The following is a 27,570-nucleotide window of genomic DNA, read 5'->3' as shown; positions in this document are numbered from 1 at the left end:
AGGCTGGGATGTTCAACATTAAGATGATTTCAATTTTTTCGCCAGGGAACYGAGCATTTGCTGATAGAAATAAGAATTTACTACTTAAACCAACCAACCAAAACACACTGATGCAAGAGCCACAAGTTACACAGTGTAGAAAGAAAGTTTAGAAAGGTGAGCGGGAGGAGGTAATGGAGATGAACACTTCAGAACAAGCTGCACCGTTGTGTCTGTTCAGTTTATGCTACTTTGCAGTATCTACATTTAAGGAACTTCTGTAAATAGGTTAATCATCTGCTCCCTAGCTGCAAGGCATGGCTTATGGTCTCCTACAGCATCCCTTGAAGCTCATATTGGAGAGAATATGCTGAAAAGATCAAGAATAAAGTGCAGGTTCTAGATTACTGTAATGGGAATTACTGCCCTATTCAGTGTTTATTTCCATAAGGCAGACATTCAATTTCAGCAAATCACTGTATACTTCTGTTAGCAATWTTTTTTTGAAGGCCATGGGTCATAGATTCTTTCTTGGTATAAACAAGTCAAAGACAACTTGCAAGGATATCAGCAAGTGTTTATGAGAGGTCTTAGGAACATCAAATTTCAAAACTCACACTGTAGATTGAATAAAACACAGGCAGATGTTCATGCTTGAACCAATTAGCATTAAAGCTATTATAACTAAACTGCAAAGCATGCAAAGCAGCATTCTTTAATCTATTCAGGGACCTCTTGCATTTTGGTTCATGAATACAGAGACAAGTCAGAAGCTTGTTCTCACTTGAAAAAGACATTAGTGACAAGAAATGTATTCTGTTCATAAACAGTGACAATTTAAACCATCAAAGTGACAATGAACAGGCRTAAGAAAGATTTAAGAGGCCTATGTCACAGCCTCAACTTTGCATTTTTCATCTGTCAGTTTGTGTCACAACCTTATTATTCATACCATTTGGAGTCTATCTTCTCTGTTCTCAATAATTTGAGAAAAAAGCTAAAGCCTGAACAACAGTATGACAAAAAAGCACTGTGCACATATTAAGATTTATGAGTATTCACAATTACAGTGCACATTTACAAGTTGAATTATATTTACTTGTTTTACCCATTTGTCAAATCCCACCACTTCCGTGCATGAATATGAGAACAAACTATAAACAACTGTTTATTTCACAAAGACTGGGAATCTGAGCTGCAGATCTGCTTCTCCTGCAAGTAACTATTTGGCCTTTAACTTTCCTTTCTCCACCTCTCTACACTTAGAGTCACACTATTTAAACATCCCACAAATATGTGTTAATACTGAGATTTCTGTTAACATAATGGAATTGCAGACAAGTACATGGGAGATCTCCCCTACAGGTCAGTCAAGTGTCAAACATCTGAATGCACAGTCTTTTAAAGCAGGACCGCTTGAAAGTTTTATGACCTCCTGGGGCTGAATGTTGTCACCCATGATGACACGCAACTTTGGAAACAAGCATCAAGAAAAATAAATCCAAAATATTCAGAGAACAATTAGATGAGTAACAGATGTTCCCCTGCCCCCCTCTCCCAGGCCCCCAGTGTTTTTTTTTTGTTTTTTTGTTTTTCAAGTGGAATGAGAATTCTTGTTTCTATGCCCCTACTCCTTCGCATTTAATGAACTCCATAATTCTGTGCTGAGCTAGCAGTTTTGATAATTTATTTTTGTAAGATGCCTGCTGGAAACAGGTAATGAAGCAAATTATAAAGCTCCTGAATTTCAAAATCAGCCACTGAGCCATCATGAATACACAGCAAAAACAAGCGTATTACTGTCCAACTTTGGACAGCAACCACAGAATGTCACTGGTCACTGACACCCATTCACTGGTTTTAGTCACATACTACAATAACCTACTAGAGTTATTTTGTTAAGACACTACTAATTGCAGAATTTATCTGCTCTGGAGGAGCTCAAAGTTCATATTCTTCAGTGTGCTCCTAGTTAATGAGGCAACCTTGAAACCAGTCTTAACAGCAATTACCAGTCTGTCCTTTTGTAATCCTAGCCTCAGAGAACCAGCTGTGCATTTTATTTTATAAAAAAATTGTTTAATAGCATTTCATAAAGAGCATAGGGACTATTTTTGCACGGCAGTTTGGCAAAGAAGATTATAGCAGCTGTAAATTTATTACAAGCCATGAAACAAGCTTCAAACCTGCACCTTCAGGGTGGAAATGACTCAGGCTGGCTCAGTATGCACCAAAATCTATTTTTGTCCATGCATATTTATGAACAACTCCAGCAGAAAATTTCATTTACTGGCCCACATACACCTTTCATACATTCTATAGGCAAGACTGTTGTATTAGAAGATGAAATATTTCTCAAATTACCAGTCTAAAAGAGAGGGGGAGAGAGAATGCAGAACTGCCTACTTACCAGTGACTTGGTCAACTAGAATACGAGAAGTAATAATGCGTCCGTACTGGGAAAAGAGCTGCTCCAGTTCTTTTTGGGTCATTGTTTTTGGGAGTCCGCTGACATACAGATTTGCATCTCTGATAGAAGCTGAGCTTGGTCGTGCATATGAAACCTTCAGAAGAGGAAAGTTAAAAAAAAAAATGCATACACACACACAAAAAATCAATTTAGGAATAGAGTTATTCCTAAAAGGGTTGAAATGAAACAATACCTCCTGAGACACTGAAATGTTTCTAAGAAAAGTCAGGGAAGGTACCTTGCAAAGCCAGGAATGTATTTTTGGTGTTGACTTCTGTAAAAACACTAAAGGAATGCAGCATAGATCGAACAGTGGAAGTTGACTACATCCACTTGGACGTAAATTATAATTTAAGCACTATTTTCAATAAAGGAGAAAAGCTAGGTACACACTCCAGCAAGTCTTGATGGAGAAGTGATCTTTTTCAGTTAGTTTATTATAAGATTAAAAAGAAGGATTTAAAGAGATCTAAGGCAGCTTTCCTTTTGATTATCATTAAAAATATAAGGGATAAAGATTTCACTTTGGTTTCAAAGCCATGAATACAGAGAAAGACAATCCAAAGTGCCTGCAGGTTTGTAAGTGTTTTTCAAATGCTCACTGCACCCTTTGCAAATGTTTAGCTCAGCATCAAATGAAACACAATCATTCATAAGAGTCAGGACTCTCACTTAAGTCTGTACCAGTGGATTATCTTTATTACAGGAAAGATATTAGAACCTGAAGTCCATGTATATCCAACAACATAGGCCAAAATAATTTATTTGGTGCTTTCACTGTGCAAAATGTATAGTTAACAAGAAGCCTTGAGAAGCCATCTGATTTATCCCCGTACCCTTCAAGGAAGGATCGGCTGCCTCTGGGCAGCTGGAACTTGGCTCTCCTAAGACTAGACCTTTAGGCTAATCATTCAGCAATTATTTTCAAATCCTCTCCCCCTCTTGGCTCTGCATGGCCTAGCAGACTCCAAGACTCCTGTGAAAACTAACTGAAAACTGCAACAGAAGTAGAGCGCCTAGCACTCCAGGTGATTAAATCAATAGTGCCCTGAACGCTGCTCTGATCCTCATAAAGGATCTTCTTCGTAAAAGACTTGGTGCAAGATTTCTTCTAAAGCTGGCTAAATGGGACTGACCTACAAAACTTGTGATTGTCCAACATAAAACACTATCCTGCATAAAACACTGAGCTGCTGTGCCTTGCTCTAGCAAGAGAGCCACAAAAAAGCTGAAGACTTGCGTTCAAAATTCTTGTCCGCTGGTCTCCCATACAGGTAGCTGCAAATAAACTCATCTTTTTCCCCCATATTTATTTTTTATTTTTATAAAGATGTGCAAGTTTAATCAGGTCAGAAAAGCTGCCAGTGCCCAGTTCTACAGAGCAAAAATAGCACAGAACTTTCTAGTTTCATACAGCTTGTTTTGACTCCAAAAAGCCTCATCACTAAAGAGCAACTTACTCTCCACTGGAGCTCAGCCCACTGAACACTAAAGATTACTCAGCCCTGTTTGTACCACACACCCCTCTCCTTTCTTTATATTATTAGTGTATGCACTAGGGAATTGACTACAGAAGAGCTGATAACTACCACCAGCAAAATGCCAGCAAGAAAGCCACAGACCCTTCTCTAGTAAAAATGCATTCAGGGGCTATGGCACAAACAAAAAACCCAAGATGACTAATGGCATCTGGACATAGGAATCTGCTACGTAACCCACAACAAATCTTTTTTATCTCAGTTTTCCATGTCACAGGGAGTTTTTCTGCAATCCTGTAATATCCACTAAGAATTTTCTAAGTTTTTTCCCCTCTGCAAATCTGCCTAGGATGTCTCGTGTCTCCCCCCSCTACACACACACTCCCCCAAGGTGCAGAGTAAACAGAAAAATACATCTTTGTGAACTAGCCAGGAACTGATAAAAAAAAGCTTATTTTCACTTGATTCTTGTCAACCAAGAACTTAAGTAGGGAGTGTTCTCTATCAAAAGTCAATATATGATTATTCCTAGAGGACAATGTAAACTACTTATTTTGCTAGAGGCAGATTCACACAACAAACAATGTTCAAGATATACATACTTGTTATCTGCCCTRGGAAGCCTCTCCAATGCTACAAAAGTTATCGGAGTAAAAGCTGACTAGGGCCATTTTACAGCATCATACAATATAATATATCCATACACTACTCAGAATTTCTCTTTGAACTACAGCAACAATAGAATCTTGTAAATCGTTGGAAGCATGACACAGGATAATAGATGTTTTAGCTTATGAGAGCAGCAGTCATGTTCCTGCACATGAGAGAATACCTGATTCCCAAGAGCCTTTCACAAGACAGATGAGAAATTTAACAAGTTTTTAGGAAAAGGCAAATTATTCCTAATACATAATTCTGATTTCTTAAAACTTGCTTGAGCAGATTAACTATTCCAAAGTCCTAATCTCATCAGAAACATCAGCTCTTTCAGAGAAGGAAAGGAAAGGAGAGATCCTGCTGTTATCTCATTTTGCTGTTTTTGCTTAATCAAACATGCCCTCTTTTTAGGCAAGTATCTGCAAAGTCAAGGACACTGAGTACAAGTGGAACTACAGAAATAAGATAAYGGGAAAGCATGGTTTTGCTGTTAAGACAAGGATAATAGAAATTACCCTTCAATTGCCAACTTTACAGCAAATTTTCTGACAGCAGTGTCAAGTGGCAGTTCTGGGCACAAGGTTGCAAATTTGGGGTCTGAGATGAATTTTTTCTTTATTCTGTATAATCTCAACCTTCATCCTGCATGCAGAATGTATTGCACCTGTATTTCAAATGCACCTGTATTTCAAAGAACAGTTTCCATATTTTCAGTCTTTTCCATAGTCTTCTGGAGGCATAAGTATACACATTTCCATATTCCCAGGTACACAGACAGCCTGAGCAGTAAATGATACCAGAGAGGAAAACACGGGGAGAGTGAAGTTTTGCTTTCAGCCAAAGAGAAGACTATGTCTTGCATAGCCAACACTATAGCCCAAGCCGTACAGAAAGGGAAGAGCTTGCCCAAGCTGGCTATGAGCTTCTTTAAGAAATGAAGCTGTATGCCACACTTGACAAGAAAAACTTAATGGGAGCCAATGCCAGAGAATGGAGACAAACTGCTTGGGGGACAAAGCTGGAAATGCTAAAATCCCCAATTATCAAAAATAAGCAGTTTGGTGAATGGCCAACTTCTACTTTGTTTTCCCAGGGAGGATTACACCCCCCCCCCCCAATTTAGGTGGGTACAGCAAAGTCCATTTTGTAATTGAACACAATTAACTGTTATCAATGCAAAATTTGATGCCAGTGGATGCAGGGGAGCTAAGGCTCTACTTAGTAAGTAAACTAGTCTATGAAAGATGCACAGCTTCATGGATTGCTGACACCTCTTGATTTAATCCAAAATTTTTTCATTCTCTCTTCCAAAATCTGCAATTAAGATACATTGAAAATTTTTCTGTCCAGTTCTACATACTCCTTCAGATACAAGTTTTTCTTTGCATTTGCATTTGATCAGGTCTTCTAAAGAAGAGTTAGAAATCCTAGGAGTGACCATCAGCTAGAGAAAGAAAAACAATGACTTATTTTTATAATTAATAAGAAAAAGAAAACTCTGCAACTGCAGGTCAAACACCCATTTCTCTACTGAGAAACTCCGGCAAACCATTGTTAGTCCAAGATTAAGGGGATACTGTGGACTTTTTAAAAAATAGCTTAAAATTCAGATGGATACCTGTTCCTAAGCTGCTTCCTAAGCATGTGTGTGTTTAAGTGCTCAGAACAAAGACTACAGAATACAGGACTTGTAAACTGCTTCCAAACAGGTGGTGGTGGTGGGGAATTTATGTGAAAAGATACCTGAAGGCCTTCCAAAACTAGCAAGCAATACTTAAGGGTGGTGATGTTTTCCCAGTCTCCAAACTATCTAGAGTTTGCTCTAGAAGTAGTTCTATAGATGTGGATGTTTTGCTTGGAAAACAGAGCTATTGAATCTATCCAGTGCAGTAATGGGACTCTCCGACTGCTCACTGATCACACATTCTGATTTACCACATTAGAATAAAATGAAGGAAGCATAGTGTGAGCAGAAATAGAGATGTGTTCTTTATAAAGACAGAAAAGCGCGTAAAAGTCTAGGAAAGAAAAACCATAAGCCAGATGGTGACCTACAAGGTATTACTTAATACTGACTCCTTTCCTTCCAGTTCAGTGGTGCTAAGGTAGTCTGGAAGCAAATAAGTATAGTTCAGATGGTCTGTCTGATCAGCAGTTCAAGGTCAACAGTACATGAAATGAAATTAAAATTCACGCTTTTTACCTGTAAACAAGCCATCCAAACCTTCCTGTTAATTAACACAACCCTGTAAAACCAGGCATTGATGCTATAATTCTCATGAATGAAGCTACTGGAACAGCTTTATAGGTCTGGAAACCATGCTGATGTCCCCAGAACAGCTGCATCTTTTGCTCACCATCTCCAGTGAGGATATATATCAACATCAGATGCTATATCTGCCTCTGCCCAATCCTTCATCTCTTTCTCCGCCACCTTCCTTTAGTGCTCTGCTGCACAACAGGGCACAAACTATCAACAGGTTGTTCAACATTATCAGTCTTTGGAAGACAGGTAGCTGGGGAATGACAAGAGGCACCTGAGATCCCTTCCAGGTGTTCTTCTTTCAGAAGAAGGCCTGGGGGGTTAGCTACCTTCAGAGAAAATAACCCCCTCTATACTGCCTTTCAAGGAAAAAGACACCTGCCTTTCTCAGAAAGCAAATTCCCCAGAGCAGCAAAGAACAGATTGTTCATATAATCCTTTGGAGAGGCAGTGTCCTTGCCTGCAAGAGGCTGGCCAAGGAGCCATGTCACCACGTTGAGTCATGCAGAAGGAGCAGAGCAGGCTGCACAGCATCAGGGAAGAAAAGAGAGAAACTAAATCCTCTCCGAGACCCTGTAGAGATGAGCACCTCAGCCCCCAGCAGCACAGCAGGAGAGGCAGCTGGAGTCTGCTTGCTGCATAGCAATACCCACAACTGGGAGGACAGTGACTTCAGGCAGCAGTAGGACAGCTCTTTCCCCACCCAGTCTCAGCACCCTAGCAGCAGGGAGGGAAGAAAGTCCTCATGAGGGTCAGAGCTGCTGAGCTCAAGCCACACACCAACATCAGGAGGATGGGGCAAGTGCTGGTGCTGGAAGACTCCTTGCTGCAGTGATGGAGGCCCCATCTGCCAACCTGACCTGCTGTCTGGGTGGAGGAGGTTGCTGCTTGCTGGATGCTCAGGTCTAGGATACTGTGGAGAGACTGCTGATGAGGGCTGTCCCACTTTTGGACTATTACTTCCCCTGTGGGCTCTAATGACACTGCCAGGGGAGCCCTGAAGAGTATCAGGAGTGACTGCATGACTCTGGGAATGAGGGCCAAGGGCATGGGAGCCTAGTGGTACCTCCTTAATCCTACTGCAGATGGGAAAGGGCTTGTAGAGAAATGGATAGATCCTGCAGGCCAATGACTGGTTGCACAGCTGGCGTCAGCAGCAGGGATTTGGCTTTTATGACCATGCAACCCTCTCTGAGGATCAAAGACTGCTTGGAAGACATGGGATTTTCCTGACTAAGTGAGACAAAAGCATCTTTGCCAACGGGCAGGCCAACCTGGTAAAGAGGGCTTTAAATTAGGAACAACAGGGGAGGGAAACGGCAACCCACAGTCAAGTGAGGAAGTGGTGCCCGGTTTGGCAAGGAGAGGATGACAGCTGAGGTGGGACAGGAGGCACCACATGATCAACAACACAAGGCTGAAGGGGAACCACCTCATGTGTACGCACACAAAGAAGGGAGTGCTTACAGGACAGCATCATGGGGAAAGCTCTCGTACCTTCTCCGGGAAGTGAGCATGACTGGGTGCCCACTGCAGCACCTGTGCATTAATGCATGCAGCATGACAAACAAACAGGAGGAATTAGAGATCTGTGTGAAGTTAGAGCTACGATCTCATTGTCATCACGGAGATGTCGTGGGTCGTGCAGCACATGACTGGAGTGCTACAGTGGCTGGATACTGCAGCACATGACTGGAGTGCTACAGTGGCTGGATACAGGCTCTTTAGGAAGGACAGGCTGGGAAGGTGAGGAGGGGGGATTGCCCTTTATGTGGGGGAGCAGTGGGGATGCATGGAGCCCTGCCAGGGACTGGTGAGGGGCCGGCTGAGAGCTGATGGGTCAGGATTAGAGGGCAGACCAGTATGGGTGACAGTGAAGCGCCTGTGTGTTATAGACTGCCTGATCAGGAAGAAGTAGATGAGGCCTTCTTCAGACAACTGGAAGAAGCCTCACACATGGCCTTGGTCCTCCTGGAGGACTTGAACCACCCTGGTATCTGCTGGAGGATCAACGCAGCAGGGTATGAATAATCCAGGTTTCTGGAGGGCAGTGATGAAGGATGCATGGCCCAGCGAAGGGCCACAAAGATGATTAAGGGACTGCAGCATCTGACATAGGAAGAGAGGCTGAGAGAGCTGGACTATTTAGCCTGGAAAAGAGAAGGCTCAGAGGAATCTTATCTATGGGTACCTGATGGGAAGATGTAAGGAGCCAGACTCTTCTCAGTGGTGCCTAGTGACAGGACAAGAGGCAATTGGCACAAATGGAAACATAGGAAATTCTACTTGAAAATAAGAGAAACTTTTTCTCTGCAAAGATATTCAGAGAGTCTCTCTGGGCAACCTTTCCCAGTATTTGAATATCCTTGGAGATATTCAAAACCCAGCTGGACAAGGCCCTCAGCAACATTGTCCTCCAAAAGGGAATTCACACCACTGGACAAACGCTGTCACTTATGAACGACAAACTAATTCTCCCAGTCCCTTCCACCACAGAAAACTTTTCTTAGTTTAGAAACTCCACTACAGAACCAGGATCTGCCAAGATATCTACTGTAACTTTTCTTATATTTGTCAAATACATATGAATTCTTTCATGGTGGCTGGTGATCCAGTGATGGCTATTGCTCATGTCCTGGCTGGCAATGCATATTTGGAATAGTTTGACACAGAAGTCAAGGTGCAAACTGAATGCAACTTAAAAGTAAAAACAAAGAAACAAACAAACAAAAAACCCCACACAAATGAAAGCTAGAGTTCTCATCAGTAAATATAACCACTACAAGTTCACTTTCAGTGTCATTCTCTTTAAGTTCTTGAAATAGTTCTCCGGTTTACTTTTCACAACTAAGAACAAACATCAATGGCAAATAGATTACCCAATGTGGAAAACAGCTCAGTGACAACTCCTGTCCCCAACTGATGTATGCCAGAATCTGTGCACACTAGGCACAGGAATGATAACACACATCAGACAAATCAGTATTTCAGGATTAATATCCAGACACTATCTCTAGCCATCTTGCAATTCATAAGCACAAGAAGTCCTGGCTGAGAAGAGAAGCTAGTGTAAAACAAGGAATTTAAGAAATCTAACATAATTGAAATTTAATCTCTTTCTGGCAAAGTATTTCTACCGATCCGTGATTAATGCAAGTCAGCATCACCAAAAAAAACCCTATCATGATACCACAAAACGTTACTGGCATAAAGGGAACTAATTCCCATGGAAAAGAGGCATCTTTGTGGAGAATATACAGTTTCTATTTACTAATACCCAACTATTTCACTTGTGATACAAATTTAAGGCACAGAATCTCCAGATTCATCTCCCTGTCTATATCCTGTTAGTTTGTTACTTCAGTAGTTATTTGCCTATAGTTCTAGATTCAGTATTCTCATGCAACATATATATGCACTGAATTAACTAACAGCTGTGCAAAAATATTACTTCCACAGCTACTTCAACAGGTGAATATTTAATGGATAAACATCAAGGTTATGCAATGTCAAAACCATTAAGCACAGAACATAAGTTAAGAAGCAGTTAGAAAGCCTACAGTTGTAATTATTTAACAATGATGCACTGTACACATTGAACACAGTTTCTCTGAAGACAATAATTTAAAAGAATATCTTACTGGAATTTTCCATTACACTGTTTGTTCTTTGCAGTTGGTAGGAAAGACACTGGCTTCTAGAAATGCAAACATTAAAATACCAAATCCAGGTATTTTTGCTCTTTTAATACTTCAGCTGTTAACAACAAGACAAACTGACTTAAAATTTCCAAGTCAAAACTGTGAAAGCTACCAGGTTAAACAAAAAAAGCCGCAGAAAATAAGGAGACCCAGTCCGTACGAATGAAAGTTTATCAGTTCCTTACCACCTATTACTACCTTTATGGGCATCTCATTACTGCACTTCCACCCTTCTACCATATAGCTTATTAATAGTGTAGAGGGCAAATAGGATGCTTATATTACCTGCAAGAACTTCAAAAGAGGGTATTTAAACAAATCCCACAGCCCTCTAATTGGTTTTCTTGCAATTTATTATCTTTAAGTGTAAAGATCAGGATTTCAGTAAAGTGTTTAGTGCAGACTTTCAACCTAGAAAAATATTTGCTTTATCATGGAGAGTATCCAACAGTTTTTAAATGCACCCATTTTAGATGAAATGCTGAACAAAAAAAACAGACAAAAGCTACAGTCCAGTCTGTTCAGGCAAAAATAAAACAGGGGTTAAACATTTCTGCAAGCCTGACAGATGTTTCGATTCCTCTTAGCCAGCATGATTTAAAAAAAACAAATTTTTTTTTGTAAGTGTTACAACAATGTTCTCAGAGACTGTTATACCAGGTCAGTATTAACTTACACYGAAATTAGTATGCGAGAGGCCATGACTCTCAATTTTATTTGCAATAACAAGATGCTTCAGTACCAAGCAGAGACTGAGCCTGGTCTCTGTTGTCACCGGCTAGTGACAACCCATCTCAAACAGAAGGGCACTCCTGCATATCCACATGAAGTTCATTTTCTACTCATACTCAAACAGCAGGGATTGTTCCAAACAGACAGAAAGCTTGGAGACCAGCCTTCTCAGTATGCACAAAACTGCCTTGTTAAACATGTATATACGGTTTTGAGTTTAAGTCAGAGCACGTCTGCACCAGCATTTGTTTTTGCCAGCAAAGTATAAACTAGAAATATAATTCCCTCTCTAAAAGCAGTTTAGACTCAACCTTGCAAAAACACAGAAAACACAGCTTCACCCATCTGTTGAAATGAAATTAATAAAATGGCCCATATCTAATATAGACAGCTCTGTGATGGATCACTTTCAAAAACAGAGACACAAATAAAAGCCTTCCAGGGCCGTCATTAAAATACATTTTGCTATTTTAATTCACAGCTCATGAAAAGCAGTAGGTCTGACAGCTAAAACTAACTCCTGAGACACAATCCTAAGTAGGTAAGTTACGGGATCCTATGCCCATCCTGCACCCAGCTCAGCTACAAGCATGAACAGACTGACCTGCCACTTCTATTCCACCATGAAACTGCCATAACTAGAACTGGCCACTGAGAAGTACCTGGTACTTTTCCTTCATGGTAAGGAACTATACTTAACACATAGGTATATGGCTCATCACTATACTGTCTTGATATTGGAACCTTTTCTTCAAGGACAGTATAAAACAAAGCATATTTCTATATATATTATCTGAGATATTTACTAGCTTTGCACTTCCATTATTTATATATGGGAAGTGCAAAGCTAGTAATTATCTCAGATACTGTAACACAGTAATTAAATGCACAGTCAGTAAATGCACTTTTGATAAAGGATACCCCCACAACACATTCAAGGAGAGCTACAGTGACCAAGACAGCTCTTTCCACACCCAAATCAGCAGCCAAGCTAAAATAGTGTTGAAGCTCCACTTCTCCTTTACAAATTTCTTATGTAAGCAGCCCTAAAATATGGTATTCAGAGTGATTTGACAAGCATACTAGTTTACATGAGCATGACTAAGCCAACATAAGAGTACCTATATTTTATTAAGTTCTTCCTTTGAACTGGAATAATTCTATCTAGAAAACAAGAATTTGCCAAAGAGCCATAAGCTAAATATACCACACTGCACCTACTAAGACTCATAAATGCATACTCAACATGTTTATAGAGTGGGGAAAAAAAGTAGGACAAAAATATGTTTCTCAAGGCTAAGGAATGACCTCTGCAATGTTTTCATTGAAGAAAATCAGTGGAAGCCTCAGATGCAAGTTAGTTACTGGACAGAGAAGATCAGCAATGCGAGTACTGGAGCTCCATAGCAGAGACAGTCTATACTTTTTCAGTTACCAAAAGATTTTGTACTTGCATTTCCTCTGACCATGTGGTGAGATTCTGTATTTGACTCTTGTCACTTAGGAGACCAGGCTCAGCAGACCCTGCTTCCCATCCAACGGTGGCTCAAAAGCCCTAGCCCCATGGTAGGGCTAGGAAACTGGGCTGGCCACTCAGGCAATTGAGCTCAGCATGGAAATCTATTGGAAAGTCTGGTTTCCACTCTGGGTCCAAGTCCCAGCTCAACCTTTTAATCCACTTCTTTTATCTCTGGGACTTCCTCAGAATTGGGCATAATTTAGTCATTATTAAAGCAGAGACAACCAGCAAGTTCAGCACGGAGAAGCCACAAGCTCTAACAGAAACTCCGACCCACAAACAGGTCTTATCTGGATGAGAAGACTGAAGGCTTAAGATAGCAGCAAGACATTAGAAATAATCAGACCCCGATAAGCTGAAAAAGCCCCAAACCCTCAAGGTGAAGTATTTTCAAGATAAGGGATTCTTTAGACCGAGAAGTGTTTTTTTTTTCCCCCAATTCTATTTCTCAGGTTATCTCGAAATGAAGCACAGAAATATCTCCTGAAGCCAAGATCTTTTTCTACATGCTGAAGACTTACTATCTAAAGCACTAAGCATTCCTGTTGACACAGGTAAGACACTGTGGTCTTTTGTCAATAAGTCATTAACTCATTTTCTTCATTGCCATGAAGCCAGCCACTAAAGGCATAAGTTTTGTAATAAAATATGGCCAATCCTCATCTCTAGACAGTAGCAATACCAATCCAGAGTAGTACCAAATAGAAAGGGTGTCTTTTGTAGGCTAATTCACCACACATAGCAACAACACGCATGATCAGAGCCATTGTTTCAATAAAAACATTTTTAAACTCCTCCCCCCTTTCCTCCCCAAATCCATGCTGAGATTCCTAGGTAGATGTGGGCCCTCTGCTTGGGATTCAAGAAGCCTTGATTCTGGCTGAATCTCACACCCTTGGATAACGCTGTTATCCAAAACAGCCATGTTTCATTTGGAAAATGAGCAGTCATGATGATGGAAATTGATGTAAAGTGAGGGATATCCTTATGGGATTTCAGGCATCAATCTCCTTTTAACAGTTCCCAGCTGCTAAATCAACTCCAGAAGGATTTATATTTATATCCTATATTTATATCCTCAGTTTCTCTTACAGTCCAGAGGAAACTGGCAACTGTTTGCCACTTTTCTGACAAGATTGTCTGCAAGCAATGCAAGGTTTCTCTGGGTGGTAGAAGTGCTTCAATTAGAACAGCAAGCCTGCTCTTTGTGAATTTCAGTAGCTACCATAAAATAATCCTTTGTTCCACAGTAGGAAAATGACTTAAAACAAAACAAAAACACACAGCTTTCAACTTGTGAAAGAATTTTCCACAAGCAACTATTTCAAAGGTACATCATGCAAGTCTGACAAATAAGGGATTCAGCAAGCAAGGAGAGATCAGGTTGATCTTGTACTTAAGTAATGCACCATTTTGATGTCTTGTTTGTTTACGTGGTTCTACTAGCTCCCTGAAAACATTCATTGGAAATGTTAGTGACAAATTAAGAATGCAAACAAGGAACTGTCTGCTATTTCATCAAGATTTTCATATAGTTGGAAGGAGACAAGAATCTTAAAATATGAAAAGCATATGTCCAGTCATGAACTGATTAGACTTTACAAAAAAGTCTGCTAAAGGATCCTTACAAAGTGTGTCACAGTACTAGATCAGGAGATATTCTGACAATAGAGAAAAGTCCTTCTAAACTTTTATCGGCCTTGTTTTGACCAGGAACAGAGTGTAAATAGGTAACAATTCATGTAGTTTGAATATGGTCAGCTCATGCACTAGCCTAATTTGTGTCCTGGAAGAGGTGGGGTGAGAGACAGTATGAGCAATCAAGCCGAAGGACACCTCCTAGCAAAGGTTACTGGGTTCTGTGAGGATGGCTCAATGAATTTTCGATTAAGCCTTCATAAAGATTGGCCTTGAAGATGATACTCTAATTTGGTATCACACTTCATCTCCAGTTGGCAGCTTTGGTTCCTAGCTCTTGATTGTATTCTGCCTTTCTTTACTAGATTCAAGGCCTACATATTTCCTACTATGCCATTCTCTAATCATAGTCTACTATGCCATTCTCTAATCATAGTCTTCTTCCAGGAAGAATTTGCATTTAAGATTATGATTCGGAGGAAGAGGGCTTGGAGTCTTCTTTAGGATAGCATAGAGTTGGAAGAGGAAGAAGGTCATAGTAACAAACTGCTGCTCTATCAGTCAAAAAGTGACACCAAGTAGGTTTTTCTAAGACTTGGTCTGAAGTGGAGGTAAGAGATCCAAAGTGCCATTTAGTGAATGGAAGCAAATTTAATTAGCACCTAATGTTAACAGCAGAAACAGATTAAAAATGCTGCTAAAGTCAAGAGCAGAACCAGAGGTTTTCCCAGAAATGCTCAGGACAGTACAGCTTTTACTTATAAAAACAGAAGTTTAGTATGTTATTCAGGAGAAAGTGGATAATTAAGTTTACTGACCTCTTTCTACACTGAAACAGGAAATGAGAATTATGCACTACAGTCACAGAATAGCAGCTCTGCTGACTGCCTTTCCTTTAAAAGGACTGTAAAACAGATGAGAAGTTTAAAATTTGCAGTGATACCTATATAATTGTTTATTTATAAGAAATACTTAAATCTCTTAGGACTTAAGTCCTACAGAAAGGTAAGAAACTTAGGAAGTGTGGTCCCCAGTCTCCACCCTTCTTGTGTTTAGAACAAAGACATTTTCCCASTTTTTCCACCCCCCACTTTGATAGTCCCCCAAAATCTTCCTTCATACTTTGTTCTTCTCATCAGATGAACACTCCATTCCTACTCATTCTCAAACACTGAATATCAGCCTTACAAGTTTCAGACATGACCAGTAGCAAGAAATATGCAATTTCATACTTCATAGGACAGGAGTGCACAGGACAATATCCATGCCCTCCACAGGAGAAAGCTACAATCCAGAACAATAACATCTTGAAAAAGGGGACCCCAGTTTAGTTCTGTCTTTCAGAGTCAGAGAAGAATCTGTTCAAGTGTTTTCCCTTCCTCTGAAGGAAACAAAATTTACTTCAACTTCTCCATGTTTCTGTTCAGAGAGCTGCTGAAGASAGAGACATGGGCAGATTCCTTGGGTCTCTCCCACACTAATCATTCCACACACACGTACCTTACAGRAATGCATGAAGCACATGTCTAATGCCACTTACAGTTACCACTTCTCCATAAAATTTTACAGCCTAAGAAACCTTTCAGTAAGAAGTCTTATTACTCCATGGATAAGAGACACCTAGAGTCAATATTTAATTAACCTGTCAGAAAAAATTGGAAAGCCACTAGCTTAACAGATGTCAATCAATTTCTCTCAAGACTTTCATAATTGCAAAAGTGACTATTTTACAATAAAAGCACTCTTACAAAAAAACCAGATATTGGAATTAAAGAAAAAAGCCCAGACAGATTTCTATGCTTGGCATTTGCAGTATTTGACACATGCAAAAACTATATCCTGTTTAAAGGATTCTCCATAGCTTGGCGATGGCAGAGGACCTGAAAATGTGTTATTGGTCCCAGTAATAGACAGCTTTTTGTTATTTTTCTTTGGTGGGGGGGAGAAGGGAGGGTTATTTAGAGCTTGGCTCTTGAGCAGTGCTCAAAGTCTTCCCTCAGCCCTATACAGTAGCATCCACCCATTCCCGCATCTCTATTTCTGGGTCGGAAGCTCCTATGCAGGCTCAGAAAGGACCTTACGGTTCCTGAAGAGGGTTGTGTCAGGAAACCTGCTCAGCACAGTTTTAGATGAGTCCAAAGGGCCTCTGCCCCTAGGGAGGCAAGGGCAGAGACTTCTGTGAGAAAACCCGATCAGCTGCACCCCAGCACGTTCAGGACCTGAACAGAAAACAAGCTGGGCAGTTGCTTAGGGAGAGATTAGCACATTTTAAAGTTCAGTCTTACAGGCTGCTTTAATTTTCCTCAAAGTGATTAGACATTATGAAACAATCGTGTGGCTTTAATATGGTTTACAGAAAGTGACAGCAGTATGCTTTCACAAGTGAATCTCCCTCTCAATATTATTCTGCAACATGAAAAATACTTAACCAGCTCAAGCTGGCTGTTTAAGACATTCAGAGTCTGAGGGGATTTAAGTCTCAGTGAAGAACAAGTTTCACCTGGAGGTGAAAATGTGTGTGGGGTGGGGAAGGGGCTTTAAAATGGAAGTACTGTCAAAGCTTAACTATAACACAGCTAAAAGACTGTATAATTACCATTTATGCAACTCCTGCAGAAGTTAAGGGAAAAACACCTTTACTTTTTTTTCCAAGACTAATTGTTCTGCTGCTTCAGATCTGCTAGAGCACGTCAATTTTATCTTGAGAATACAGTCCTGAGGTATTTAATTACCCTGTCAAGACCACTAACAGTTCTGGCACCTTGCTCCCTCTGTCTCTAGTGATTGATAGCATCAATAAAATTCAGTAGGTTTAATTAAACCTCCAAATAGGATCCCTTTTTGCGACTCACTAGATCAATGCTCTTTATCACTAGAAGAGCGAAATAGAAGTGGTGAGGAGGACTTTTTCTCACCTTCACAGTTCACTTGTCCCTGGTATTTTAACGGACTACTTTTTTTTTTTTTTTAAACACACAATCTATATATACTTCACTGCTACCCAGGGACACTAGTTAATGAAAAAAATGCTATTAAAAATGACATTACTAAGATTTTCTTCTACAAATATGGAGAGTACACAAGGCAGGAGCAATTTCAAGGTAACCTTTACCTGTTGCACTGATGTAGAAAACAGGCTAGCACGTTTMTCTCTCTTCGGCATTCTCTGTTAGCTCCTATGAGGTATACACAGCATTTTCAAGAGCACTATCATAGGGTCATAAAGGTTGAGGTCTTGAGCAATTAAGTTACAGTATAATTCCTTTACATAAATACTATTGCAAACCTAAGTAAAGCTTCACAGGACTAAGTGAAAATAAGTTGCATAATGCCAAGTTTTAGGAACTTCCTTTCTCAGAAGGCATTAACGAAATTTGTGGCATATCCCTCACTTAGTTTCCCCTTAACCAACTGCATGCTTTTGGGGTACCTCTAGTGATTACAAAGCAGCATTCACTGTTCTATTGAAGTCATAACTGTTTTCATTACACAGCTCTACAGTAGGGCAGTTAACTAAGTGATAATCACGGTAAAGTAGGATATCTTTGCAGTGTAGCCAAAAAATTTGTCAAATAAACTTTCTATCAACTTCCTGTTGGAATAATGCTATATGTTAAGCCTTATTCTTTTTAATATATGCAAAGCTAGGAAGGAGTGGGAAGAAAACCTACAGATTTAATACTTCAGATAAAATATTTCTTAAATCTCTATTCCCATGACAGCTGATAATTACCCATGTAAACACTCTAATAGTCCATTAAATAATTTCAAAGAAAAAGAAACCACACTAGATCTGATTTTTAAGAAGCACTAACTGGGTAGAGGCTGGTAAGTCAGTCAATGCTATCTTACAAAGGATGCAATTCCTAGACCTTTAGTCAGGACAATTTTCTTTCTCCCTTAACATATATATTTGCATATGCATCTATGTGCATCATCAGCAATAATGACCAAGAAAACCATCTGCCAGCTCATGCAAACAAATGCTCTGACATTTTAYGCCCTCTCACACCAGAGAGCTTAGGGTCAGACAGCAGGAAGCTTCTGAGCCCCAGGTCACCTTGGGAAGGAAGAACCAACACTTGGCACCACTGCTGTCAGCTGTGCCTTGCAGGAGCTCCGATCCAGAGACYGTGGCCTCTACTGGAGCAGTCTAGCATCTGCACCCGATTTTCCTATTTCTCTTGCTAGTCCCTTATGATCTAGGTAAAAACGTGCCTCCTACAAATCACCCTAAACCTCTGGGCCAGCTCAGAAGGATAGGAGATTGGTTTGCCCAAACCTTTTTAGACAGGGAGGCTCACTGTGCTTTTGCACCACACTGAAAAATGCTCCCGTTTCAGAAAAACAGTTTCATCTATAGCTTCTTATTTCTGAAGGAACTTAGAGTTAGAGAARGGGGAGGGGAAGTCACTGACAATGTATTTGGTTTCCTCTCCTCCACACAGAAGCCAAGCCAACAGAAGATGCAAGCGAATTTATCTACAAGTCACTATGACCATTTCTTACGCTGTTCGCTCCTTTGATACTTCACCACATGTCCAGGAATGACTGATCTTTTCATGACAGCACCCAAAAACCATCCCCAAAATCATGGATAAGCAATTAGATAAGCAAAAGAATTACTCCAGACACTGAAAACCATATTTTGCTGGCTCTTAAATAGAGCGGAGTCTAAATGTTTCCTAGCAGTAGTTTCTTCTAGAAGAGAAGTCATAGAAGTGTTTTACCTCTCCCTTATGCTACAGCTAGTTTTTGCACTGAAGCTGTATAATTAAATGAAGCCCAAACTTAACAGCCTATCTGCAATTAAAAAAAAATTACATTGCAAATAAGCCATAATTTATGCATGGGAAGTTATTACCAAACGTGTAAGTACAGTGCCTACCACAGCTAGCTCTGATACGTAACGCATCCTGATGCACCTGCAATATCAATGCACGTCCACCTCAGAGTTTTAAATATTCAGGTTAAAACAGAAAGTGAGGCAACTGGCACCAAGACAAGACTAAAGACTGCTGTTACTTGCTTTGTAGGAATGGAGCTGAAATTTAATTACGATATTTTGCAAATAGTTCAATAAAGTATTCCATAAAATATCCCATACGATTATTTATTTTTTTTAAGTACCAGGCTAATAGTTTTTGATATTGCTATCTGTGCACAAGTTAAAACAGCATTTGCAAATTCATGTTTTCTATATATTAGCATTTCAAGAAAATAGTAGATGGCAGCCCTTTTAAGGGCCAGAAGAATATACCCAATGAATAATAGACTGGAACAGAAGCAGTGGTTCCAAGGCATCCATCATTTATTCCATCTAGAATATCACACACCTGGGTCAGAATACTTCCCTCTGAGCAGGAATGCTCTTAGGTCAGCCATGACCAGAACATCCATCACCTAACCAAAGAGGTTCTTTCCAATTTTACTAATTAATAGGAAAAAGGACAGTTTCAACCAGAAATGTGGCAAACTACAAAACTTTTGCACATGTCCTAGAATTTTTTATAAGCTTCTGTGCACTAATATGTATTGTACACACTCATAACCCAAGTTTTTACTTATTTTAGGAAGTCAAAAATCCCACTACGGGCAGTAATCTATCCAATCATTTTTCATATGATGGTATATAAAAATCCCTATAAAGTCCATTGCATTGGTTAAAAACTTCAGTAGCCAACTAAATAAGAGTTGGATTCCAGGTTTGCCAAAACTGAAACTGCTCAGCTGAAGTATCAGCTCCAGATGGATAGGAGCACTGTGGCCTGTGAACTGTAAGTCAGCTTTGCAAAGGTCCTGGTGCAGAAAGAACCCCTGGGATGGAGAGCCCGTTTGCCACAAAGGCCTAGGACATCAACTTTACCTCTGTTCAGCCAAGCTCCAGGACTGACCTGAGGAATATATTAATTACAAAGTGCTCCACAGGAGGCTGGGTATTTCTGTTGGGTGACAGTTCAGTGCAGATGCTCTCGATTAACTGCATTTCAAGCAACTGCCACACTTCTGATATACAAATGCTTTAGTCTCAAAACAGGTTAGGGATCCCCCTGGCCTCCAGCAGTGTGGAAGGAGGTAAAGCCTGATTCTTGTAACACCTGTCTTGGGAGAACTTGCAGTCACTGAAGCACTACCAGAAATGGAGCAGGAAAGGAGAAGAGGAAGGGAGAAGGGAGTAACACAGTTTTTCCACCCTTAAGTCATGCATACTAACATTGAAAGCTGCTGCTGAAGATAGCTAGAATTGAACACTTAATCAGAATGAGAATTTGACCTGAACAAGCAGCATTCACAGATTTTTCTAGCTAGACAACGGTTTTATTTATTTTAGTGAAGATGTCATCATTTTGGCTTATGGCACAAATTCCCTATATAGACAGATAGCTATAGATACAGACACATTTTTAACATACTTTTTATATATATAAAATGTGTGTGTGTGCATATCGAATGCGRGAAAGGTAGAGCAGTGTCATCCCCTATACTCGTCCATTCCATCTTCACATTTTCCCCCCAATCTCTTTTTCAAAAAGAAATTTTTATTTGCAGAAATACAGTGCCTGTTTGCATTAATTGCTTAGCAAGGTGAGAAAGGATTAATAATTCACATACTGGGAGCATACACCAACACATGGGCAACCACCTTAGGTGATTACTTTGATTTGGGAGGCCTGGCCAGATTCTCCATATGTAGCATTTTCTTCTTTTTGTGTCTAGCTATAGTCTCCAGAACTTTCAACATATCCTTGACAGCAGCTTTTTTTCTTTTAATTTGTGCAATTGACATATTAAATGTCAAGACACAATGTGCTTGCAACATTATTAGAGCACAGTTCCATTCCTCATTCGTCTCCCATCACAACAGGATGACAGCTTCAAAAACTCTATGCTCTTTTGGAGAGTTAAGTGACATCCAAATTTTTTCCCAAGTAGATTAAGGAAGAAAGTCTGCCTATGGGCAAAGAGTCTGCTAGAAGCAAACAGGAAGCTTTTTGCAACTAGGCTTCTATCAGTGTTTTCCATTCCTTGCTATAAAGAGTAGCGATTCTGCATTTGTTAAACAGCAATATTTATAAATTTCAAATAGTGTCAAGCATTTTAAGCTTACAAACCCAGAACAGGTAGGGCATTTAAATCTTAACTACTGCTATCTTATTTTTGTCTCAAAATCATTTTTTAAAGGGGCTCAGAGCTGCTTTTTAAGTTCACACCCTTTCAGAAGCAAGTTTCATCTTACAGCTCAAGTCTGACTCTAGTCAGAGTGCAGCCGCTACCCAAGTCACTAGCATACCATGCTGTTTAACGTTGAAGAACGGACTGGTGGGCACACGTGTTGCCTTCAGGCACTAACACCTGTGAACCACGTTCAAAAGTCAGCATTCCCTAAAAAAGTTTCATCTCCTCTCCTGAGATTTTAGAGCCCAAATAACTGCTCAAAGGAATATGTTGTTGTCACTCTTCTGATAATGGGATGATTGTTTAAGACTGCATTTCAAAGCCAATCTTAATAAAATGAAACTTGAAATATGCATCTAAAACCAGATGCTAATTAAAAAGCCACTTCCCCACCACCCCAGCCCAGGTAATGAATTTGGAGAAACTTTAAGCCAGTTTACCTGCAAGAAGAAAACGTGGCTGAGTGGAGCAAGAAGAGGCATTGGTAAGAAATGCCTCTAGAAAATTTTCTGCGCAATTAAATTTAGGAAACAAGAGGAGCAGGGGTGACTACATACACTAAATGAAAAACCAGGAATCCCAAACACTGGAAGCAAACAGGCCTATGAACCATAGCTACAAAACAAAAAATCCCCATAACACTAGGAATCCAGTAATTCATGATTTTTTGTAGCCAAACTAGATATTTCAGACACTTCATTTGAAGGAATTTTAAAAGAAATAAGCCATTACCACCATAAAACAAAGAAAATGCTAAAAAGCAATCCATATCATGTTCTTTGAGAAGGTAAGCAAGAAGCAAATAGTGCAGTATCCTCAGACTTAAAGAAATGCAGTGTTGCATATAATCAAGCATGTAACATGTAATGTTTCAAGCTTACATCCAAAGCGTTATCAAATATATAAAAATCTAACTTCTCTATACCTAACCAGAAATCTTCAGTCTAGCCAGAATCTAACTCTCTAAATTTAGCATAAACAGACTTTATTTAAGGACCAAACTAACAATCTGCTCCACGGTGAAGTCCTAGCCTATATGACTAACATCAGCAGAATGCTTAAATTCCACTTGGAAAGGGGAAACAAGTCATTCCTCTGATCATCAAGAAATCAAGACACTTCAGTTCCTTTAAAACACAATTAACTCTACTTACTTTTATTGTTTTAGTTTGAAGTCTCAGTCCATTCAGCGTGTTGATAGCTTTTTCGGCATCCTTGGGATCCACATAGTTCACAAAGCCATATCCCAAGCTCTGTCCTGATTAAAAAAAGGAAGTAAAGTGATAATTAGTACTGCAGCACTACATAACAGAAAAATGTTTAAAATGCATATGGACACACTGAGCAAAAATTGCTTATATTAAAAACAGTACCTACTTCATATATCAAAGTTTCAGAGGTTCATAACACCTAGTTTTTCCAGCAATATTAGTGATTTTATCTAGCTTTTCTCTGTTCCCAAGGACTGCCCTAGGTTCAACACATAAAACAGCTACAGCCAATTTAATGAAGGACTTAAAAATATTTATGAGGAGTAGGTTTGGGAGTTTGTTATGATTAGTTAGAGAGTTAGAGGAAGTGCAAGATCTTCAAGGTTTAAAATATACACCCACACACACCACTTGCTTAGTTCTGAGCTTCCATACCTGAACATATAAAGTATAATGGCAAAATTCTGCAATAGTGCTTTGAAACTAACACACATACTTCAGGATCAGAATTCTAATTTCTGAGCCAGAAGTTATCTTTGAAGCTGAACATTTCTACAGATATTTATTTATACTCTAAGTACAAAGCCTCACAGTAAAGAGGAGTTTAAAAGCTCATTTATTTCTATATTYGAAGCAACAGCTACAAGTGACTGGACAGCACCTAATTATCTTCAGAACAAACATGCACCATTTTCAGGTTCTTTTAGCATCTGTAATCCAGATGAGATAGCCACAAAGTATTTTTAATTACCTCCTACTGAACTACTGCCCACTTCTAACAGTGTATTCTCAGCCTAAGTGCTTGTTATTAAACACTTGAGAGCTTAGTAGCAATGTCATCTTTCAACAACTTCAAAACCTAGAGTATACCATCATGAACTAGCTGCCTTCACTACAAATCTTTTAAAAGGGGTGTGCTGAAGCACAAGTACAAAAATACAAAAGTTAAGTAGAAAAACTTAACATAGCAGAAAGTATACTGCTGAGTAAGAACACTATCCATTTGCAGACCTTTTCAAAGACAATTTTCCATACTGTTGACTTATTTTTTAAAAGAAACTGTACAAAAATGAGGTCTAAAAAGGAGTCAACAAGTCAAAGCATCCAGCATTCTCACTGGCAAGACACTAACTGGAAATATTACCTTGGAGATAGGATGGTAGGAAAGGTGAGACAATGCTATATAAAATGTAAACATAGCAAAGAAATTTATTGCCAGGATAGATATAGAAGCACTTATATTTTATTTATCAAATTATAGTATGTATCAAATAGTACATAAAGCAAAAAATATAGTGAATTATCCTAAAAATGAAATTTTCCTTATTGATTTGCTTACAGCAGAGTAATTTCTGTACCTGTCACCTCCATCACTCCCATTGTCTGCAGAAATTCTTGCCAACATTCTCAAAAACAAGAAAAACACACCCACAACCACATACAATCTAAAGGAATGTCTCTTTGTGCATGGCTTTTATTTTCTCTCCTAAAACAGAAATGCTAATTTTTGGTGGTGGTGTTATCAGTCATCTCCTAGACAGGAGCATACTTCAGCCACAAATGTYAAAGAAGATAGTTTTTTTTCCCCAGAGATTTTGATTTCTTTGAAGATGTTCCCATCACAACAGGGCCTATTTCCAGAGGGGGTTAAAGACGACACCTAGAAATGATTTCCACTCCTCTGTTCACATGATCTATTTTTCACGTAATAAAAACAGCCAGATCACTGCAGGCAAAGAACAGATTCAAGAGCTACAAAGGCCACCGTTTTTATGACTAGTTCTTCTGGAGAGACTTCACTGAACTCGGTGAGGAATATGAAAAGTAGGAAGTTACACAAACACAATCCAGTAATTTATCCAAGACAAGCTTGAACTAATTGCTTCATGTTTATTTTGTGATTCTGCCATGAAGTTTTACTGTGAGAGTGGCTGAACACTGCATCAAGTTGCCCAGAGTGGAGTCTCCTTCTCTGGAGATGCTCAAAACCTGCCTGGGTACAGCCCTGTGCAATGTGCTCCAGGTGACCCTGCTTGGGCACCTGGGGGTTGGACTAGATGATCTCCAGAGGTCCCTTCCAACCCCAACCATTCTGTGATTCTGTTGTTTAATCTTATGCCATTAATGTTGCACAAAGCCAAAACCTGAAGCAAATGCTGACAGAAACAACCTGGGATTTTTGTTCCATTTGCGCCACTTCCGCACAAGCTAACTTCATACACTGAAAGACAGAAATCACCCAAGCTTATCATGCACTTGCTTTCAAGTCTAGAAACACATTCAAGGGGGACATTTGTCACAGAGTCCACAAGAGGTGGAGGAAAAAGGAAGAAAGGAAGTCTACATTTGTCCAAAGAGTAAATAATCCTCAGGTTTAAATGCATATTAAAGTGCAGCTTAGTCTCCTAAGACACAGCCAGCAACACCTAGCTCTTGCCTCAGCAATTTGTGCTTAATGACTCTTCAGTTTTGAAACCCTCCAACACCTCCCCAGGCTATCTAACCTGGTGCTCTATGATTTTTCATATTATATGTTTAGATCTTCCTAATACCCAGAGTTCAGCCTTTCTAGACCTGTAAAATTATGGCCTACTCCTCCTGAACAGAGGAGAGACTGCGTACACCAGCTTTTTATTCCAGAACTCAGAGCGGTAAGCTTTGTTAAACTTAGTTTATCCTAAAGAAAGGAATGATTTGTTTCTTATTTTTGTGAGCTATTACTCGCACCAGCAAGAAAAAAAAAAAGAACCAAACACTTTCACTGCCTTCAAGGAGAAGGCTCTGCTCATTCGCAGTAGTGTCCGTCACTGTAGAAGTGGCATATTCAGATTGTCTCAGTTAAGCTTATTCTCCTCAATAGTTTTTTTTCCTGTGGATATTTCACAGCACTGTTTAAAGTATCTTTTTAAGGTATAGTCGCAAGCTACCTGCCACTGGGTTTTCTGCCTGGGCCAGAGGGACACTATGAATATTAGGCCATGTGGCATAGAAGCTAGGAACTAGTTACCTAAATCCTTGGGAAAAGAAGAAATTACCTGAAGTGGCAAAAGCCAAAATGATGGTGGTGGTGGGGGGGGGGGGGACCACAGGACACCCCCACACATCAGATTTAGCAAATACAACAGAAAATACTAAAAACAGGGCCCCTTATCAGATATTGTCCCCTGTACTGCCCCAAGCCAAACATGCAGAAAGAAAACAACGACATCATACATAGCATTAGCTACTTTGAGGAAACGAGGACAGATGTAGACCTCAGATTCTTCCAGACTGTCAGAAACTCCATCTCTGCTCACTTAAATAGTAGCCTCCACCAGCTACTAAAACCAATAGCCACATCATCAAGCATTGTCACAGCAGTACAGTAATGCCCACAAATACCAACAGAAGTTGCTTTTATCATTACATCATCAGAATAAGAAAAAAAGAGTCTGACTTGAATTTTACTGCAAAGTTCGATAAAAAATAAAACAGCAGTAAAACTGCATCTCACATGCCTATATAAGACAGACAGTGAATGACCTGAAGTTTGTGATCTGAAGCTTCATATTCACTAATTATACTCTATGTTTTCTGTAACTGGCATTTGTGACCAAGTAAAACTCAAGCGTATGTGGCAAAAACTCCTTTTAGATGGAGGAGTCGTTTTGGAACTAGGCTTGCTATGTTCATCACTAACTGGGTCACTGCCAAATATCCAGCATCTGCGTATGTGGCTTACCATAAAACTTAATGAACTGGTAAAGAAAGCATAAGGCACATACATACTCACTTTAACAGAGGAAATTGTTCTATTTATGTTTCAAGTTTTACGAACTTTATAAAGCTCACTTGACCACCAGATATGAGGATGCAAATTAAAAAATGATAATTTATCAGATAATGCCCAGGGTTTTTTTTGGCATTAGAGTCAAAATATGAAGTGGATTTTGAGAAGAGTGGGGCAAAAAATGATTACAAACTGAATTTGATTCTAATTAGTCTTTGAAGGGACAACTTAGACTGAGTGGAGATCCATATGCATGCTAGACAAATAAACACTAAGTAACTTAACATTAAATGGGAGAAGTAAGGAAAATTTAGTGCTTTAATATTTAGGGAAGAGGAGTAGACAGACTTTTTACAGGCACCTGTCACTCAAAGATCAATGAAATTTCAGCTAAAAAGACAGAATTAAATAGGTAGGAAGGTACAGCCATAGTCACAGTATACTTGCATTTACTGTTGTGCCTCAAAAATGTCACATCATGTTTTTTTGCTTTAAGAAAGTGCAAATTCCATTTCACAATAGTTACAAAAAGAAGTATCACCAAATGAACTAGTCCTTTCCTGCTCAAATTGTTTCATAAACGCTTATTCTAAAGGAACCCTACTTAAATACTGCACACACAGGTATAAAAGCCTGAAGAAAGTCTTCTACTAAGCAACATTGAGAGGAATGTCCCAGCAGGATCCACACAGAAAGCTGTCACATCACTGGTGTGATGTCTGCTGTCCATTCTTAATGCTCTGCTTTTAAAGTAGCAATGGTATTCCTGAAAGCAGAGTTGAGTCCTTTTAATATAATTAGAAAAACAACATCTTTCTCCCTCTGAGGACAAAAACACATTCAGGTTTCTGAACAGGAATAACTGCACTCTAGAGAACTTTGCTAACTTAAGGGATTCTCTCGTCGCTTCCAGCAACTGCTTCAACATTTCTAAGGAGACAGGATTATAACAGCAGATCTAAGGTGTGCTGTACTCA

At 39.5% G+C, this 27,570-nt stretch overlaps 1 protein-coding gene across 8 annotated transcripts in view; it reads right to left on the bottom strand.

Annotated features, from left to right (window-relative positions):
• The window catches only part of ELAVL2 (ELAV like RNA binding protein 2), a 59,335-nt gene that overhangs the window by 6,084 nt on the left and 25,681 nt on the right, over positions 1–27,570 (bottom strand). For all 8 annotated transcript variants that reach the window (XM_026081532.1, XM_026081533.1, XM_026081534.1 and 5 more), the window contains exons 3-4: positions 22,768–22,871; positions 2,390–2,543 (exon numbers count right to left, since the gene is read on the bottom strand). In XM_026081532.1, coding sequence (XP_025937317.1) covers positions 2,390–2,543; positions 22,768–22,871 — 258 coding nt within the window. The remainder of the gene's footprint in view (positions 1–2,389; positions 2,544–22,767; positions 22,872–27,570) is intronic.

The sequence above is a fragment of the Apteryx rowi genome, unplaced genomic scaffold, assembly GCF_003343035.1.
Source record: "Apteryx rowi isolate R43461 unplaced genomic scaffold, aptRow1 scaffold_551, whole genome shotgun sequence".
Classification (NCBI taxonomy): domain Eukaryota; kingdom Metazoa; phylum Chordata; class Aves; order Apterygiformes; family Apterygidae; genus Apteryx; species Apteryx rowi.
The sequence above is the reverse complement of the archived record's forward strand: the minus strand, read 5'-3'. Positions and strand labels throughout refer to the sequence as shown.